Consider the following 16183-nt stretch of genomic DNA (forward strand, 5'->3'; position numbering starts at 1 on the left):
TGAAACTGACATACAAGTGATAACATGTTACTAAACACAATTTACTCAAGAACTGTCATCATAAGAAAAATGGTGCATAGAAGTTTTATATTAACATCTGAATATATTAGCTAATAAGTGGTTATCTACTTAAATGAAGATGAATGTGCAAATATGACCTATTGCGGGGGCTTGTGTAATGTGAAAAGAAACCAAATCAGACAAGTAAAAGCCGACCACAAGCAAATATCATGATCATCATCATTGGCCATCCCTAGTATGTATTCCCTTTCCAAATTTTCCTTTTAATGTAAATCTAATCTAAATCTAAATGTAACTTAACAGTGGAACACAGGACTCTCCCCAATAAAGTCACAATCCTATAGATTTGTATTATGACTGTCAATTACTTTTATATTACCCAGAATATAAAAGCTAATTGATTCAAGCTGATCTTTAGCGTCCACCCACCATTAGCTGTAAATCTAAGCGAATTATGAGCTCTGTAATTGGAAGTTTCTTATAGAAATGCACCTCAGCAGTCATAGTTCATATTTTAAACCTATAAGTTTTCATGTCAATGGGGTTTTACCTGTGACCGTTTGATAAAAGAAACAGCTACTTTCAATCTCAGTTGTTCTTTCTTACTGATGATGTAACTGGGAGAGGTTTTGGCTGCTAACTGTGAGTCAGCTATCATTGTCTGTTGGAGTAATCAATGAGGCACTGTAATGGCGGCTCTATGACGAATTGATTAATAGAAAATAATGTTTGATAAAAAAACTAATCCTTACTTACAGCCTTGTGAGCCAGTATGTTCTCCTATCTCACGTATGGTCAGGTTCAGACTTTGCAAAAATGTTATGATAAAGATCAAGATAAACTGCACCTTCGAAGCCCTGTGAAGTCTGTAATTAGTCTTCAAACGGCCTCCAAAATCCCCCTGACACATTTTCAAGAAGATTTTTTAAAAACACGGAGAGGAGACCTTTAACAGTTCCATAAATACCGAGTGAAGTGAATGAAAATATGAAAGCCCACATTATGCATTTAAAGCCAGCTTTCATGTTGAGCCATTCATCCTCATTTGTTTGCTGAGTAGGATTGGGGGAGAGAGGCTGCCTGGGAAATTCAAAAGGATATTTAGCATTTGAATAAGTGGAGCCTGTGTGCGAGTGTACTTATGTCCCTCAGCTGCCTGTGTTTCCAGTGTCGCCTGCAAGGCTGCAGGGTCATACATATGCTAATCAGGTCCTATCTGTGCTGCCAAACACTGCGCTTTAAGAAAGTTTTGGTGGTTTCTTTGTCCTTCACTGTACATAAATCACCGTTGGATCACATGAAAAGTGAGGAACATACTGTACTTTAGCTCTGTTAAACCACCAGAGAGTTCGCCTCGCCTCATTTCATTCATCCATTAATAGCCAACAGTTGTGCCAGCAAAGTTTGACGCAGATGACTTTAATTGATTTTAAATGTTTAAATCATTGAGCGTATAATTACTGAATAATGGTCAGTCATCTGTTCAGTTATTACGGTAATTACTAAGGGAGTTAGGCTCCGGAGTTACCATCCTCAGTATCTGTTGTTTATGCTCTATAAGATGAGGCTGAAATGTCGCTTCACTGATTCATGACATGCTTTGTTTATGTCGCCCAAAACTGTTCTTCAATTACAGCTGAATAAAAGCATTTGTTTAGAGAAAAGTAATTCAAGCTTAGTACAGTATTTAAAAGGGCTGCAACTAATGAGTAAACTTTTTATCGATTAATCTTACACTTCTTTTGGTTCATGAAAAGTCTGAAAACGATAAAAATGTAGCTTGTAGGATTAGTTTATTAATATGTTATAAATATTCAACTCAATTAAATTCAACATTTGATCTATAAAATTCCCTAAAGTCAAGGTCAAGGTCTCATCATGTAAGACAAAGAAAAGAAGCAAATTCAACCAATTTAGGAGCTTAAATCCATAAACATAATTTCTACATGAATAGAATAACTTAAACAATGAACTGATATCGAAATAGTTTACAATTAATGTTCTGTCGACTCGCTGATCGATTAATATATTGGAATGTTCCCCAACCTCATGGTGATGTCTTCAAATTGCTTGTTCTAGCCAACCATCAGTCAGTCAGGTATTTCGTTTCACTATCAATACTCACAATTGGGGCCGATATGTCTATTATTTAAACAGGTGTTATGTTTACAATATGATTCATGATTGGTCAGGATGATCATTTTTGTCTTCTTTTTAACTAAAAAGCTATTAAATCCCTGATGATGTGACATTTGTTGGGGTCTGTACCAAACAAACATGACAATGAAAAACAATGAAAAACATGCACTCTTGGTATCGTCTGCAAACTCTACATTAAGTATTACTAATTTAAAGCTTTGTTTGTCTACATTGCAACTGCTGCAGAGTTTCTCAGCATGTGCATTTCCTCCTTAACCACCCACACGTGAAGGATATCTGAACCATCACTGCCTAATTTGGTTTCATAATGAAAAAAAGAAATTATTCCATCACATGCAAATTATTACATCACACGTAAAGATTCAAACCTGAAACACTGACAGTTTCTACTATGTGTACATTTTTTAAAGTAAGATGCAGAAGAACTTCAAAGTACACCTGTAGCAGATGTTTAGCTGACATAATCTAACCTGTAACATTGGAATTTCCACACGGTTTCCTCTCTTCAACTCAAAACTGAAAGGCGGTGAGGGCAGGCCCCTAACCTCTTTCTACAGTAAACAGCAGCAACATGCAGTAAGTAGAACAGCTACAGAGATGTTTGACCACAGAGCCCCGGTTTGTACTTCTGAAGAAGCTTTCAACAGGTAACATTTTTGTCCAGTCAGAGACGCCTGAGAGAACAGAACACCTAAGAATATTATATTACATTAGAGACTTTTGAAAATTGGAAAGGTAATTTGAGAACTTGTCAATAATACAGCTACTGTCACTGTTTTAAAATGGATAGGAGAAGCCAATCAACATGAAAAAAACCTGTACTATAAAGAAACTAATACTTTTTTGTATATTTTAAAAGGGTCAAAAACGAGCTGATACGCTGGTCATTTTATTGTCCAAGAATTGAATGACAAGCAAGACAGCGGTCGAAACAGCTAACACAAAATACTTAATAAGCAATTAGTTTTGCTGCCACTCAATGTCAAAGAATGACAGCCAGGTACACCATGGTTTTCTCTGTCCACACTGATGGAGGGCTAACATTAACATTAAGTATTAAGAAAAGCTTTACTTTCAGGGGTAGAAAACATGAGTTTACTGAGGCTAGAAGGCCAAAACAAAGAGATAATGATTAAAGACTTTCTGCTTAATCCAAATGAGTGTGGAGTGGACATGGCCTTGGTCTGATCAACTATACTGCTGTGCTCACTTCAAAAAAGAAGAGTGCATGTTCTTGAACTTATATTAATTTCACCAATTTTAGGTAAGAACGCAAGTGTAAACAGGAACTAGAATTAAAGGAAGTAAAACTAGGAAGTACAGGGGTTGAGTCTTTGAAAACCAAAAGTTTCTTTGGTTACGTTATTGCTACCAAAGCAAACTCTGTGGGCCGCTCACTATCTGCTGAGTCACAATAAATCACACTGAAATGAAGCCGAAAGTAGAAATAAAACAGACTCGTCCCGAAAGTCAATCCTGTGTTGTGAACAGCTGTTCAAAAAAAGGTTGACTTTACAAGAATGAAATTCAATGAAAATGTCTGAACTAATTGGATTGTTGTCTGAAGGGTACAGCAGTAGTGACCCGGTCAACAAGAGCTTATACACCTTAAGACATTTACTCGCAACAGGCTTAAGGCTGGTTCATGTTAACAGATTTACACTCAGATAGACTGAAGCATAACAACTACAAAACTGCAAATTGTGATTCTCAACATTTAAATGTACATGAAGTGATAATCACATCACTTGACTTATGTTATGTCTTTGTAGACCATCAGCATTTAGGGATTTCCAGAGTTAAGAGTGATGTTGCTGCGGGAAACCCTGACATTACTCGGTGGGGGAGAGCTGCAACAGCCAGATAACATAAGCTCGAAAGGACACAAATCTCAAATGTCAAAAGTCTAATCATTATTATTTATCACAACTCCACTGATGTCTGGAGTCTGTCACGACTCCCTGAGGAGACAAACTATATTGGACACACACCACCCAGTTGCCAGGATGCCAGGTTGGCACTTAAGGTTCCTGCAACCCACTCATACATTCATATTCTTATGTGTCATAGGTTGTACCATATTGACATTTCTACAAATGTTTCATATCACGAGAAGGCTGCTGCAGTGACCACAATTTCGAGAAGGTGTTTTATCATTTGTAAGTGAGAAACCACTGGAAATGTTTGATTAGGGGCCACTGTGTTTGGACATTTGATACCTTTAACATTTAGGGTTTCCCCAAAATTAGCAGGGTGTTGCATCGGAAAACCAGACATTGCTCTATGGGGAAAATGTTGGAGCTTCAACTGCCAGATATTTACATACACTTCAAATGACACAAATCGCCATTGTCAAAAGTCTAATCTGTATTATTTTAGCCCACTGATTCTCATTCTGTTTCTCATTAATCTCAAAGGAGACAAAGACCCAACAGTATTAATTTTTATAATTTTTTTCCTGGGTGGAGGCAACGTTATGGCCAACTATATTGTACACACAGCCCCAGAAACTCCGATGCACCTATCTGTCTCAGAAAATCAAATAAATTTAATTAACAATAATCTTCAATATAACTGGATAAAGGCATTAATATTTAAGAATAATAATTCTGTACCAATCAGCATCAGCCACAGTTTACACAGCATGTAATTAGATGCATTTTGCAGCGTCTTTTGAGAGAAGTAGTTTACAATATTTGAACCAAGACAAAATGGATGTCTTTGTTAGGATCTGCTCTTTTGAGATGAAATGTGCAGTTCTGGTAACAGATCCTGTCACGTGCCTTCTGTCAGTTGTCATAGCTACTCAACAATCCTCACACACAGACTGCTTTCAACTTCTCTCTTCATGTTTTGAATTAGCTTGTCCCTTAACAAACCCAGCTTGGGCAGGCTGCATCTTGGATTCATCTTCTCTATCTTTCAAAAACTGTGTCGTCCAATAATTGTATCATATTGCCAGCTCCTTTTGACTGACGCTTAATTGTATTTTCATTTATGATAAAAAAAAATTAAATAAAATACATGTTTGAAGAATCTGCACACAGTTCATGCTCAGGGCCAAGACAATTCAGGGACCTCAGGCCACCATGCAAATAGATATGCCAATCCTCTCTCTTTCAATCAAAACACATGCTCATGCAGGTAAAATCATAATAGAAAGGTCTCAGAACTAAACAGGATCCAGGTGTGTCACAGCCTTTTGTACTCTTATAAGAAGCTATGTATATGATTGTTGTGTTGGGAAGGGTGCGCCCTCTGAGGAGGTTACTTGAAGAGGATGGTTGCATGCACAATGTAGATCTCGGGGGGATGCTGAGGATGTCAAGGGTCGATGAAGGGCATGATACATTTTTGCCCTGGGGGCATCTAACAGGTTAATCCGCCCCTGTGTGTCGCTACACTGATACCTGCTCTCCTCTAAATAACCCGGTGACAGGTAGGAGCCACTATGACAACACCATCATATGTAATAACAGTATACCGACATAAACCAACGCCAAGGAAAGTGTTTACATTAAATATTCATCATTACTGAGCAGCACCAACATCAAATTATGTAGATATAGAGCTAATGTGTAATAATCGGGAGGGAATGTATCCAAAACCTTTGAATTAAAATTCATGTCAGTGCGTTAAAGAGACACAACAAGCCAGTAATCCGCTCTCCTCTCACCGAGCATTACAGAAAAACAGGCTGAGAGAAGATGAGCTAGGCCTGACGTTATGTCCGCTGTGTGTTTATCACAATAACCTACATTTAATGTAATGCAAATTAATAAACGACAGGCACGTTAACATACAACAAAGGCTGAATAATAACGCTGGCCTAATGTTATAACCCTTTCCTTCCTGCCTTATTTGCTACAGCATCAGCCCCGACGTTTACCCCGATGGCTAACGTGCTTACCGGACAGTTCGTCGGGTTCCAGCCCGCTGTCGGTGTCGAGCCCGCAGATCACAAAATAATCTGCGAACCGGCAGGAACCGGAGCTGAAGCCGGTGGTCATTTTGAGACTGGTCCGGTGGTACCCTTATCCCCTCAACAGGGAGCATATTAAAGGAACTCGGAGAAGTGATTTCGCCCTGCCATCACGGATGCTACGTTACTGCGAAGCTTGAAAATCAGTACCGATACCAAGCTAGCATGTCTGCTAACAGCAACGGCCATGATACATCCGGTACACGTTCCTTCACAATAAAACACCCTCTCCACAAATTAAAAGAGAAGAGTAAGTTTAATTTTGACCCAAAGCACACAAGTTAATACATAAAACAAGCACAAATTAAGATATTTTGATTAATAACAATACATAAATATTCTCTTAAAATATAATCTTGAAAGAATAAGTTTGTATAAAATATGTATATATATAAAGTACATAATAAAATCACATTGAGTGGGGTGGGAGAAATAAGTAAATCTGGAAATCTGATAGTTAGAAAATATCTTTAAAAGTGAGAAATACTGTTTAGAGATTGAAATGGACACTGTATGCTAAATTCAGCAGTGGTTTAATAAAATAAAAACTACAGGTCTACATATAAGGCCATATTCGCACAATTCATGATTTTTTTCAGTGTGTGTGTACTTCACAATTCTTTTTTATCCTCTTTTATGAGTGGATATGGTATATGTTAAAACAGTCCTCCTTTGTATCCATTAAACTTTTTCCTTGAAGGGCCAAAACTGAAACTGGTGGGCCACTGGCCAAAAAGAAACACATATTGTGCTGTTCAGATGCAATGATGTGAATGGTACGAGGATCTCATCTTCCCTTGATAACTGATTGCCTGCATACTAGTCATTCTGCCATGCTCATATTATCAAAGATATTAAAAATAATTAGGGATCCTACATATATAAATAGCATTTTCACCTCACAAAAATAAAACAGCATAAACAGCAATTTATATCAGAATCTTTAAAAAAATCAATCTTCAACTCTTTTTTTGAGCTAGAAACAATTGGTTGACCAAATCAAACACTATGGTAGGCCAACTTTGTCCCATGGGCCCCACTTTGGACAGCCCTGATGTCCTTCATGCATTTTTTTGTTGTTGACGCCAATTGTTGTCTTATTTTTAGGGACATTTTCATTACTTCCGGTTTTATTCTTACTCTCTCTGGCTTCACAAATCAGAGCGTTGCAGTCGAAATGCATTGTGGTCCATCAACAGCACCACAGCTGTAATCATCTGCTTTACATACAGTTAATCAGCAGGCTGATCCTGTTGGTGCATGAACCTGATAGACTTATTCTTAAACTACTCAGGAGTCAAAGTGCTACTGATGGATTTGTACATTGGAAACAGTATTTTATTCTATTTAGCACTTACTTATTTCTAGAAAGGCGTCATTATTTAACCGCCCTTGTTCTTTATGTGATTTAAAGGTCTTTCATTGGCCTTTAAATACATTCATAGAGTAGAAAAGTCTATATGTTATCAACTTTCTTGGGGAGAAAAGTGTTGATTAGATAATATATTCACAAAGGATGGTGCTTGAACGTAAAACTGAATATTAAATACAGGAAATTGGAGCAAAGTGAGCTTTACATGTCATTATTAGTCAACCCACTTTTTCAACATGTGTCCAATTAAGGCCATGCCTTGCTATGCCAGAGAAAGGGGGAAAAAATAACTGTCAGTGAATCTTACACACTGTTCCTGTCACAATGTAGTGTTTTAATTTGTTTCAATGTTCTTTTAATTGAATTAAATGCAAAACGTTTCCCAGAATTAACTCACATTATAGGCAATCGTGCTGCAGCTCACGCTTGTACATGTCATGTTATCCGAACAGACCACTGCTTAACAGGTATGTTACAACATCACCACCTGGTGGCACTAAACCCTCACGCTTCACTACACAACAACCTTCTTACATATTTACCAGGAAACCCCAAGTATGAAGGACCTCTACGAATGTTATACTCATTTATGAATCAACTTTGCTGCTGCAAAAGGCTGTTATACTGTGTTAAAAGTTCCCTGCTACAGCATGATTGAACTCTTTACAGATCATTCTCAAAACTCAATCATATTCTGTAAAGATAAATTTAATGATTCAATAAATATTTTAAAAAACATAAACTCGATTAGATAGGACAGGAATTTTGCAATCTGTAAACACTTCATACTGCAATACATCACTGCTCAGTACAAAATAATACTGCTTTCTGAAATGTTACAGAGGGTTTCACAAGTATTATCGCATTACATCTTTCATAGTAGGACAGAAAACAGCAATAATATATCCAATCTGAGTATATGTTCAGTGTGAAGTTAAGAATTAGTTTGGGTTTAAATATTTTAGCAAATAGAGGGAAAACCCTCCAAGAAGATAATCAAGCTTCTATTTAAATATTGAGACAAAAGAAATACATCATTAGGACCAGTTTATAGCATTTAACACTTGACCAAATGAAGATGCATTTCCCAAAACAACAATCAGATGTATCAATGGAGCTCACTCATAAGAACCATAAAAACAACCCAACAGTACTTGAAGTACAATTATTTCCTGCGAGCAGATCAGCATTAGCATCCTCATACCACTTAAATGTCACATAAGTTGAAGCTTAGGTTGTCACTTCAAATCTGTGTATGAGGAGTTAACAGTCTCACAGCAGTACACGGTGAATCTGCTGATTTATAAGACATTAAAGTAAAAACAGGAAATCTCAAAACGCACCGAACCAACTGCCTCTATAAATGTGCAATTTTAAGAGATTAAAAGGTGCAATATGTAAGAATTGGCCACCTGTTGAATTTATACTCAAAACAAACAGGTGGCTGCATGTCACCAGAGTAAATGCTAATTTCTGCTAACTGTAACTGCAGTTAGCTCAGTTAGCTTACAGCTAGCAATCCAGACTGGGAGCTCAAGAGTGTTGGTGTTTACACCGCCAGCACAGGAGCTTTGGACCCAGATGGGACGGGCTACCTGGTTAGCATGCCAACCTCAGTTTTTACATTCTCTTGACTATTTTGGAATGTTTTCAACTAAAATTCCTACATATTGCACCTTTAAAGAAAATGCTGTCGAAAAAGTTGCCTGCATTAACATTCACTCACTGCATCAACGTCTCTGGTAACCATCCAGAAAGTTTTTAAGCAATAGCAGTAAGTTAACTTAGCACACAGGCCAAAAACAAAACGACCCAACATGTACATGAAAACAAATCGGTAAGCTTTTATAGCCGATGACATCATTAGCCATTTAAAACAATTCAAAGAACAGAAAATAACAACATAAATCAGGCATCGTGATACATTTCTCCTGGTGAAGAAGGGAAGAAGTACAAAGAAAGCTAAGGCTTGGATACTTTAGTCCATTGGCAGTCTTTTTGAGGGCACTAGTATGTCATCCATGGCCTCTCCAGTTAAACACTGGTCTATCAAACTATAGGATACATAATCTGTATACACAGCAAAAACTGGAGAACCCAGCCTGGATTTTTCTCAAACGAATAAGCCAAAATGATTCTGTTTGGCTTTTAATATCTTTTTTTGGGTTGCTTGAATCTTACCACACATAAATCAGTTTTGTGGTGAGGAAATATTAAACCAGCTCAGTCTGTTCGTTACAAGTTACAGTACAAAGATCTGTTTTAAGTAACTAATATGAACAGAAAAGGGTAAAAAAAAAAAAAAGGGGGGGGGGGGGTCAACAAAAGTAGCACTAACTAAGATTGGTCATTACATTGTTTTATTTTCCACAGTTTCATTCTTTCCTTGCACTGCATACGTTTGCCAAGGCAAGCACCATGTATCAAAATTTCCTTTTTTAAAAATCCACTTTCAACAGTAGTGTGACAGTTATTGCTGTGGCGGTCTACTTGATTAGGGTTGAGATTAGACACAAGTTAGACACATGTTAAAATAAATATTAAAAAGGGAGTGGAACTTAAAGGTGCTACCAACAGGATGTAGTAACTGATATGCTGCTGTCAAAGAAAATGTAAAGGTTAAAAGAGACACAGATGTTTGCAACACAGTTTCATACAGAAAACAATTTCTTGCGATAAAAAGTAGGCCATATGAAACAACTGGTACCTGCATTTAAAAAAAAAAATCCAAGTATCAGATTGTTCTACTTCAACATCCTACAAGTAGCACCTTTAATTGTCTGACAAGAATCATACAATAATGAGCAGTGCCTTAAATAAAAACAAAGAATCCAGTTTCTCTTATTTACAAGATGTGCCACAATAAACAACATAATCATAGAAACCAAAAAACTTGTGCAGGCAGCGGCCAGTCTATACTTCACTTAACATCAGTAACAACCCACCACTGCATGCATTTTGTGGTCAATGAGTTGCTTGTCGTGCCAGTGATCAGTGATTCTCCCACCAGCAGCTGTGTATGAGACTGAGGCAGAGCAACTTGAGTGACAGCTGCACGTTCCTGAGCCGAGGGGAGGGGACGTCGCGATCAGCCAGCCGATGAGGTGCTGAGGTGTTTAGCGCTTTACTCTAGTTTCTTCTGCAGCTTTTTCTGGAAGCAGACGGGCAAGATGGAGAGCACAGCGAGCACGCCGAGCACAGCCAGAGAGTTCCAGGACACGGCCTCGCCGGCTGTGGTCAGTTTGTACAGTGTTGTGCCTGCGTTGATCGCTACAAAGGATGGCGGTGCCACTCCTGTGAAGCAGCCAGGTTGAATGCAGGTGAGTCAGTGAACAACTAAATATACCAAAATAAAATACAACAAAAGGGATAGACAGTCTTACCGAGAAAGGTGCCGATGAAGAAAACTCCCAAAGGCACATTGATGACAGGTGAGGTGATGTTGATGAACCAGTTAGGGAGGAAGGGGGTAATCCTCAGGAAGATGATGTAATTGATTAAATGATCTCTATGTTTGTCAACCTGCCAACAAAAAGTCACAAGCAGAATGTTTCTGAAGTCATACACACTGGAGCAAAACGCTGCAAGCCAATAAAACAGCTCTGCAAGAGTTTATAATCATTAGTTTTTTCATCATTTTAAGGACTGTGGATTCAACTCCATGGTCATTCTTGAAACACAGACACCCATCTCAATCTAGTACTACAGTCCAGGCCGAGACAGCAGCATAAAATTATTTTTTAATTAAAAAAATAGCAACTTTACAATATTATCTTATTTTTGGTGAAAAAAAACAACAGTGCAGTCTTGCAGTGTCAATAAAAACTTGACAACATAAGCTTCGCAAAAATATCCAAGCATCATCAAACAGAAAACTGCTCTTACAAAAATACCTTCAGTTCAGTTCACAGTACATTTTCGCTGAAGGCTTTTACCTGCTGGGACCATTTCTGCGCCCTCTCCGAGAGATACTTGTAGACCATGGGTCTGCCCACCAGATATGACAGCAAATAGCAGAAGGAAGCACCCAGGCCCGAGCACTGCAGATAACAGACAAAACACATGATAACTGACTGACACAGAGACAACCACAATCACACAGCTGGAGAAAAGAAAAGGTTGGTTATTTCCAAACATATATCGGGGACTTGCCCCAGACACTGTCATACTCTGAAAATTAAACTGAAAAAATAAAAGCCCAACAATAAAATATAGGCTTTCTATATAGAAAAAAAAATAACACATCCAACCACTATCTTCATCTTCAACCATCTATATGACTGTGTAGCGTTATATGTAACCACATGGTAAGTCATTTCACAGAAGAGGCTGAAGGCTTTGGTGTTTACACACATTAACCACTTCCCTTCCTGGTTGTCGCAACATAAAGCAGCATTAATACCTAAGTGTGTCTGTTGGAAACTATTTCCATGCAAAGTTGTTCATTATACAACCTTTGTTTTCAATGACACATTTCATACTGTCCTTTATTACTCACCAAGCAGACTAAGAAAAGAGCCAATGGGAAAGGGTAAAGATACCCAGACAGGATGCTGAGGAATATAGATCCAGGGATCGCAAATGTTTGGAGGCTGACAAAAACGTCAAGGTAAACGACAATGTAAAAACACAGTTATCACACAGACAGATGCAAGTTAAATCAAATATATTAAAAACAGTAACATTACATTAAGGGTGCATTTCTCTTTCTGTAGAAAAGTTGAGACATATTTTCCCCTAAAGGGATATATATATTTTCTCAAAGGATACAAAATATATGTTGCGAAGTAGGCCACCAACACTTGGGTGTAATATGTGTCTTTGTATTTGGACAGCACAGTTCCCAAAGCTTTGGCATCATCCATGTCTTTAGGGATCTTGATTTTCTCCATTTCATCACTGCAGAAAAAGGGAATAAAAAATCTTAAGTCAAATATATTTCACACAAACATTTTTCTGTTTTTGTTTTATTCACAATACAGATCTTCCAATCTGACTTCTATATATTACTATATTTACACATGTTCAGAAGGTGAGCGAGTACGTAGGTTGTACTGGAAACGTGTGATTTAATTCTTATGAGTCAAACTAAACATTCAGTATGACTGTGAATGATCCCGTTTCTTAAATAACCCCTTTGATTGGTGGCATGCCCCCGTGGTTAAATGTATTTATTGTTTCAGCAGTTACACACTGCTTATTCGGTCCCAATTACTATTAAAAATTGCCTCCGTCAGTGCAAGAACAGAGATTTTTAAATGTTCACCAGCTGAACTCTAACTGGTACAGTTACATGCAAATAGCAAAAATTGACTGCTCAACAGAATACACAATCAGTAGCTCGGTCTAACTTTTTTGACATAGAAATACCGCCCAACACCAAATGCAACCTAAGGTAATGGGAAATGTCACCTCTCCACTATTGTTACATCTCAGTTTCACTTGGTGCCTTACCTGCCTCAGCCAGTCTGCACTAGCTCGACTCAGACTAAGGCTAGCTTCTTTGTTAGGTAAGCTGTTAACTTTAGGATTTACATAACTGATTTACTTTTTCAACAACAAGATATTATATACGTTGTCAGGTCGGCTGGCTGTCCACTCTCACAACAACAAACTTCAGTGAAGCACCTCAGTTAGATGATTAAGTTTTTGCTTAACTCCCTTTCTCAAAATTTCTTATGAATGAATTATTACCAAAGCATGTTAAAATTCACATCTTTTCATAGGAATTTTCTTGAAGAATTGTTATATCTTGTTGTTTGTATGCATCTGTTTTGGCCTACATATCACCTGTTTTTTTTAAAACACTGTACCCACCCCGATTAACCAAGTTTAATAATCCATAAAACAACTTACTCAGGAAGCTCTGGAAAGTTCCTGTAGACCAGGTACATGACTGAGGCAGCGCAGGTGAAGATGGACACCAGAATCAGCAGAGACATGCGTGCCGAGCCCCCGGCAGTATGATGAGCCTCTGTGGGGACAGAGAACAATGTAATTACACAACTAATGAAGAGGTTACTACAAAAACAGACAAACCAGCTACAGGGGAGCTTTGTGTAATTTGCTTATGAGTTTTGCATCATTTGCTCAAGGCCCTACAGGGAACTGAGTCTCCCCCCTGAGACGGACTCTTGCTGTTTGAGATGGGCTGTTAAATCATGCTCTCAATAAGCACTTTGTGGAAAGAGACATCTGCACTGTTGGTTAATTTCAGGTGTTGGCTAAAGAATTTGGGATTTATAGATATTTTTCTATCAGCTACAGCTCCTTGGAGATGAACTTTGAGATCCTTTCATTGACTGTCATTGTTTTAAATGAGGTAGACAAAATATTAGAACAATATCTAGCTTAAAATCATCGTCCCTATCAGATTTGCTCATCAGGAACCAATAATGTTAAAGCACATTTGTACACTTTAATGTACAAACAACAGTTGTGCAACTGCAATCAATGACAGGACAAAAAAACCTTATAAAGTGACAGTGATTCATGTGGATTTAATAAGGCAGCAATTATCATTAGGGCTGCACGATATGGTAAAAACATTGTGATGATTCTGACACATATATTATGACTGTGATACGATGTGATCATTTTCACTAAAAAGCTCGACATTTGGACAAGAAGAAAGACTTAAGTTATGGGGCAAACAGGTAGTTTACAATAAAATAAGCCTAATTTCACACTGTGGATTGTATGGAGATATATGGATGTGACTGGGCTTTGGTAGGACATTTGCATAGAGATGGCGATCTAAGATAATTAATGGAATTAATCTGTCTAGTGACCATTTTATTATTAGGGGATTTTGTTTATTTATACTCTTTCCTATCCACCTCCTTAGATGAAATATTCGTGTCTGTGCATAAGTACTGTTCATTTCAGTCGTTCAATTAAAAGGGACCTTTAAATTTCAATATATCCAATCATTAATGTCTAATCTTGATCAGTTTTGTCAGGCATGTCATCAGCAGTGATGAATGTAATTAATTGGATAGGCTCAAGTACTGTATTAAAGTGCAGTTTGAGGTACTTGTACTTCCTATTCATGACCTATTACACTTGTTTCCCCCCTAAATTTCATTAGGAAACAGCGTATTTGTACTTGTCAACATTTATCTGACAGCTGTAGTTCCTACTTACCTCACAAATCAATATTGTAGCTACATACATAACATCATAAACAGATAAATTAAGGAATACTGACGGAAAATGATCGAATTAGCTAAAAAATCAAAAGGCATTTCAGCATTGAGTTAATTAGTTACTTTTCCCTTCATAATCTTAACTAGAGGATCTGATTATCAGTCCTTCCCCCACCACTGATCATCTGACAGTCTTTGTTGACTAGCTAAACAGCTAACTTATCCAAAAACAGTCAAAGAAGTGAGATTTTGCTCTCGTTGTAACATTCAGGGTATTTTAATCAGATTCAGTACTTTACTCTTTTTAACTATAAAGGGTTGGGGTTAATTTATCTACCTCAACACAAAAGCGTTACGGTTTCATTAGCGTTACTAAGCTAGTCGGCTAGTTTTTAGCTAGCTGGCTGTATTAAAACAAGCTGTTAATGTTAGCAGCGGCTAACGTTAGCTCCTGTCCTGTCCTCAGCACTGGCTGCACAGCAGAAATGACGCTGCCATGTCGTTATATTGCTTCATCTACCTGTGTCGCCAACCAGTATTTGCTTTCCTCTGCTTTGCATTTAGACGAACAGTTAGCCACCAGAGTAAAAAAACCCACCTTTCAGCACTTGTGGGTCACTAGCATTAGCCTTCACCTCCTCCTGAGCAGAGGACAGCCCGTCGGTCTCTCGTCTGTCTCTCCGCTTTTTGGCCATTTTTCTGAGATACCGTCGAGGTCAGCTGAGGTCCCGGCGGTGTGTGGATCAGCGACAGCCGGCGGGTGGAGAGTGACACCGGTGTGCTGACAGCCTGCTGACACGTTACACAGGTTGACCTTTTACCTTCACAACCAGCAGGAAACACTGTGTCGTCAACAACAGCGCCCCCAGCAGCTGGACTGACGTCAAGCACCAGGACCTGAACAGAGACATGACTTTGAGTCAGCCCACAGCTTCAGAGTAAAAGCACTTAAAGGATCTGATACTACATCTACAAGTGTTCTCTTTAAGTATAATTTCGAGGGACTTGTACTTTACTTGAGTATTTCCATTTTCTGCTACTTTATACTTTCAGTCCATCAGTTGGAGGCACATTTTGTTATTTGATATATTTAGTTACTAGTTACTTTGTAGATTACATCAGAGCTAAAGTGTTTTAAGTTAAATTGTTTTATCTGATTTAATGAGAGTGCTGATTTTGATACTCAGAAGAATGCTATGTATTGGATCAGATAATCAGTCAGGTGGATAATCAGCTGACCCATAGTGAACAGTATACAGTAAATATATATGTACTTTTACTTGTACTCTCGATACGTAAGTATATTTGTTGCAAGGGAATTACTTTAAGACCATTCCTCAAGTACTATTCGTGAGGGTGACTTTCACTTTTACCAAAGTAAAAGATATCGCTCCTTTTACTCAAGTATGACTTTTGGGTACTTTTTTACAAGACCGATGTAATGACAGTGTTGTAAGAAGTACCCAAAACTTGAGTCAAAGTAAAGATATTTGGTAAAAG

The 16183-nt window shown here is 37.9% G+C and overlaps 2 protein-coding genes across 3 annotated transcripts in view; both read right to left on the reverse strand.

The window, feature by feature from the left end:
- The window catches only part of dennd5a (DENN/MADD domain containing 5A), a 40199-nt gene extending 33878 nt beyond the window's left edge, over positions 1-6321 (reverse strand). For both annotated transcript variants that reach the window (XM_084356496.1, XM_084356495.1), the window contains exon 1: positions 6092-6321. In XM_084356496.1, coding sequence (XP_084212622.1) covers positions 6092-6191 — 100 coding nt within the window. In that variant the 5' untranslated portion in view covers positions 6192-6321. The remainder of the gene's footprint in view (positions 1-6091) is intronic.
- Positions 6322-8225: 1904 nt separating this feature from the next.
- On the reverse strand, positions 8226-15560 carry tmem41b (transmembrane protein 41B). The gene is made up of 7 exons (XM_084349568.1): positions 15282-15560; positions 13392-13509; positions 12306-12434; positions 12034-12127; positions 11471-11575; positions 10919-11057; positions 8226-10829 (listed from the first exon to the last, which is right to left on the reverse strand). The coding sequence occupies exons 1-7, from the start codon at positions 15376-15378 to the stop codon at positions 10660-10662; spliced, it is 852 nt and encodes a 283-aa protein (XP_084205694.1). The 5' UTR covers positions 15379-15560; the 3' UTR covers positions 8226-10659.
- Between the last annotated feature and the right edge of the window lie 623 nt (positions 15561-16183).

Source organism: Pagrus pagrus (genome assembly GCF_965226575.1).
Source record: "Pagrus pagrus genome assembly, chromosome: 1".
Lineage (NCBI taxonomy): Eukaryota > Metazoa > Chordata > Actinopteri > Spariformes > Sparidae > Pagrus > Pagrus pagrus.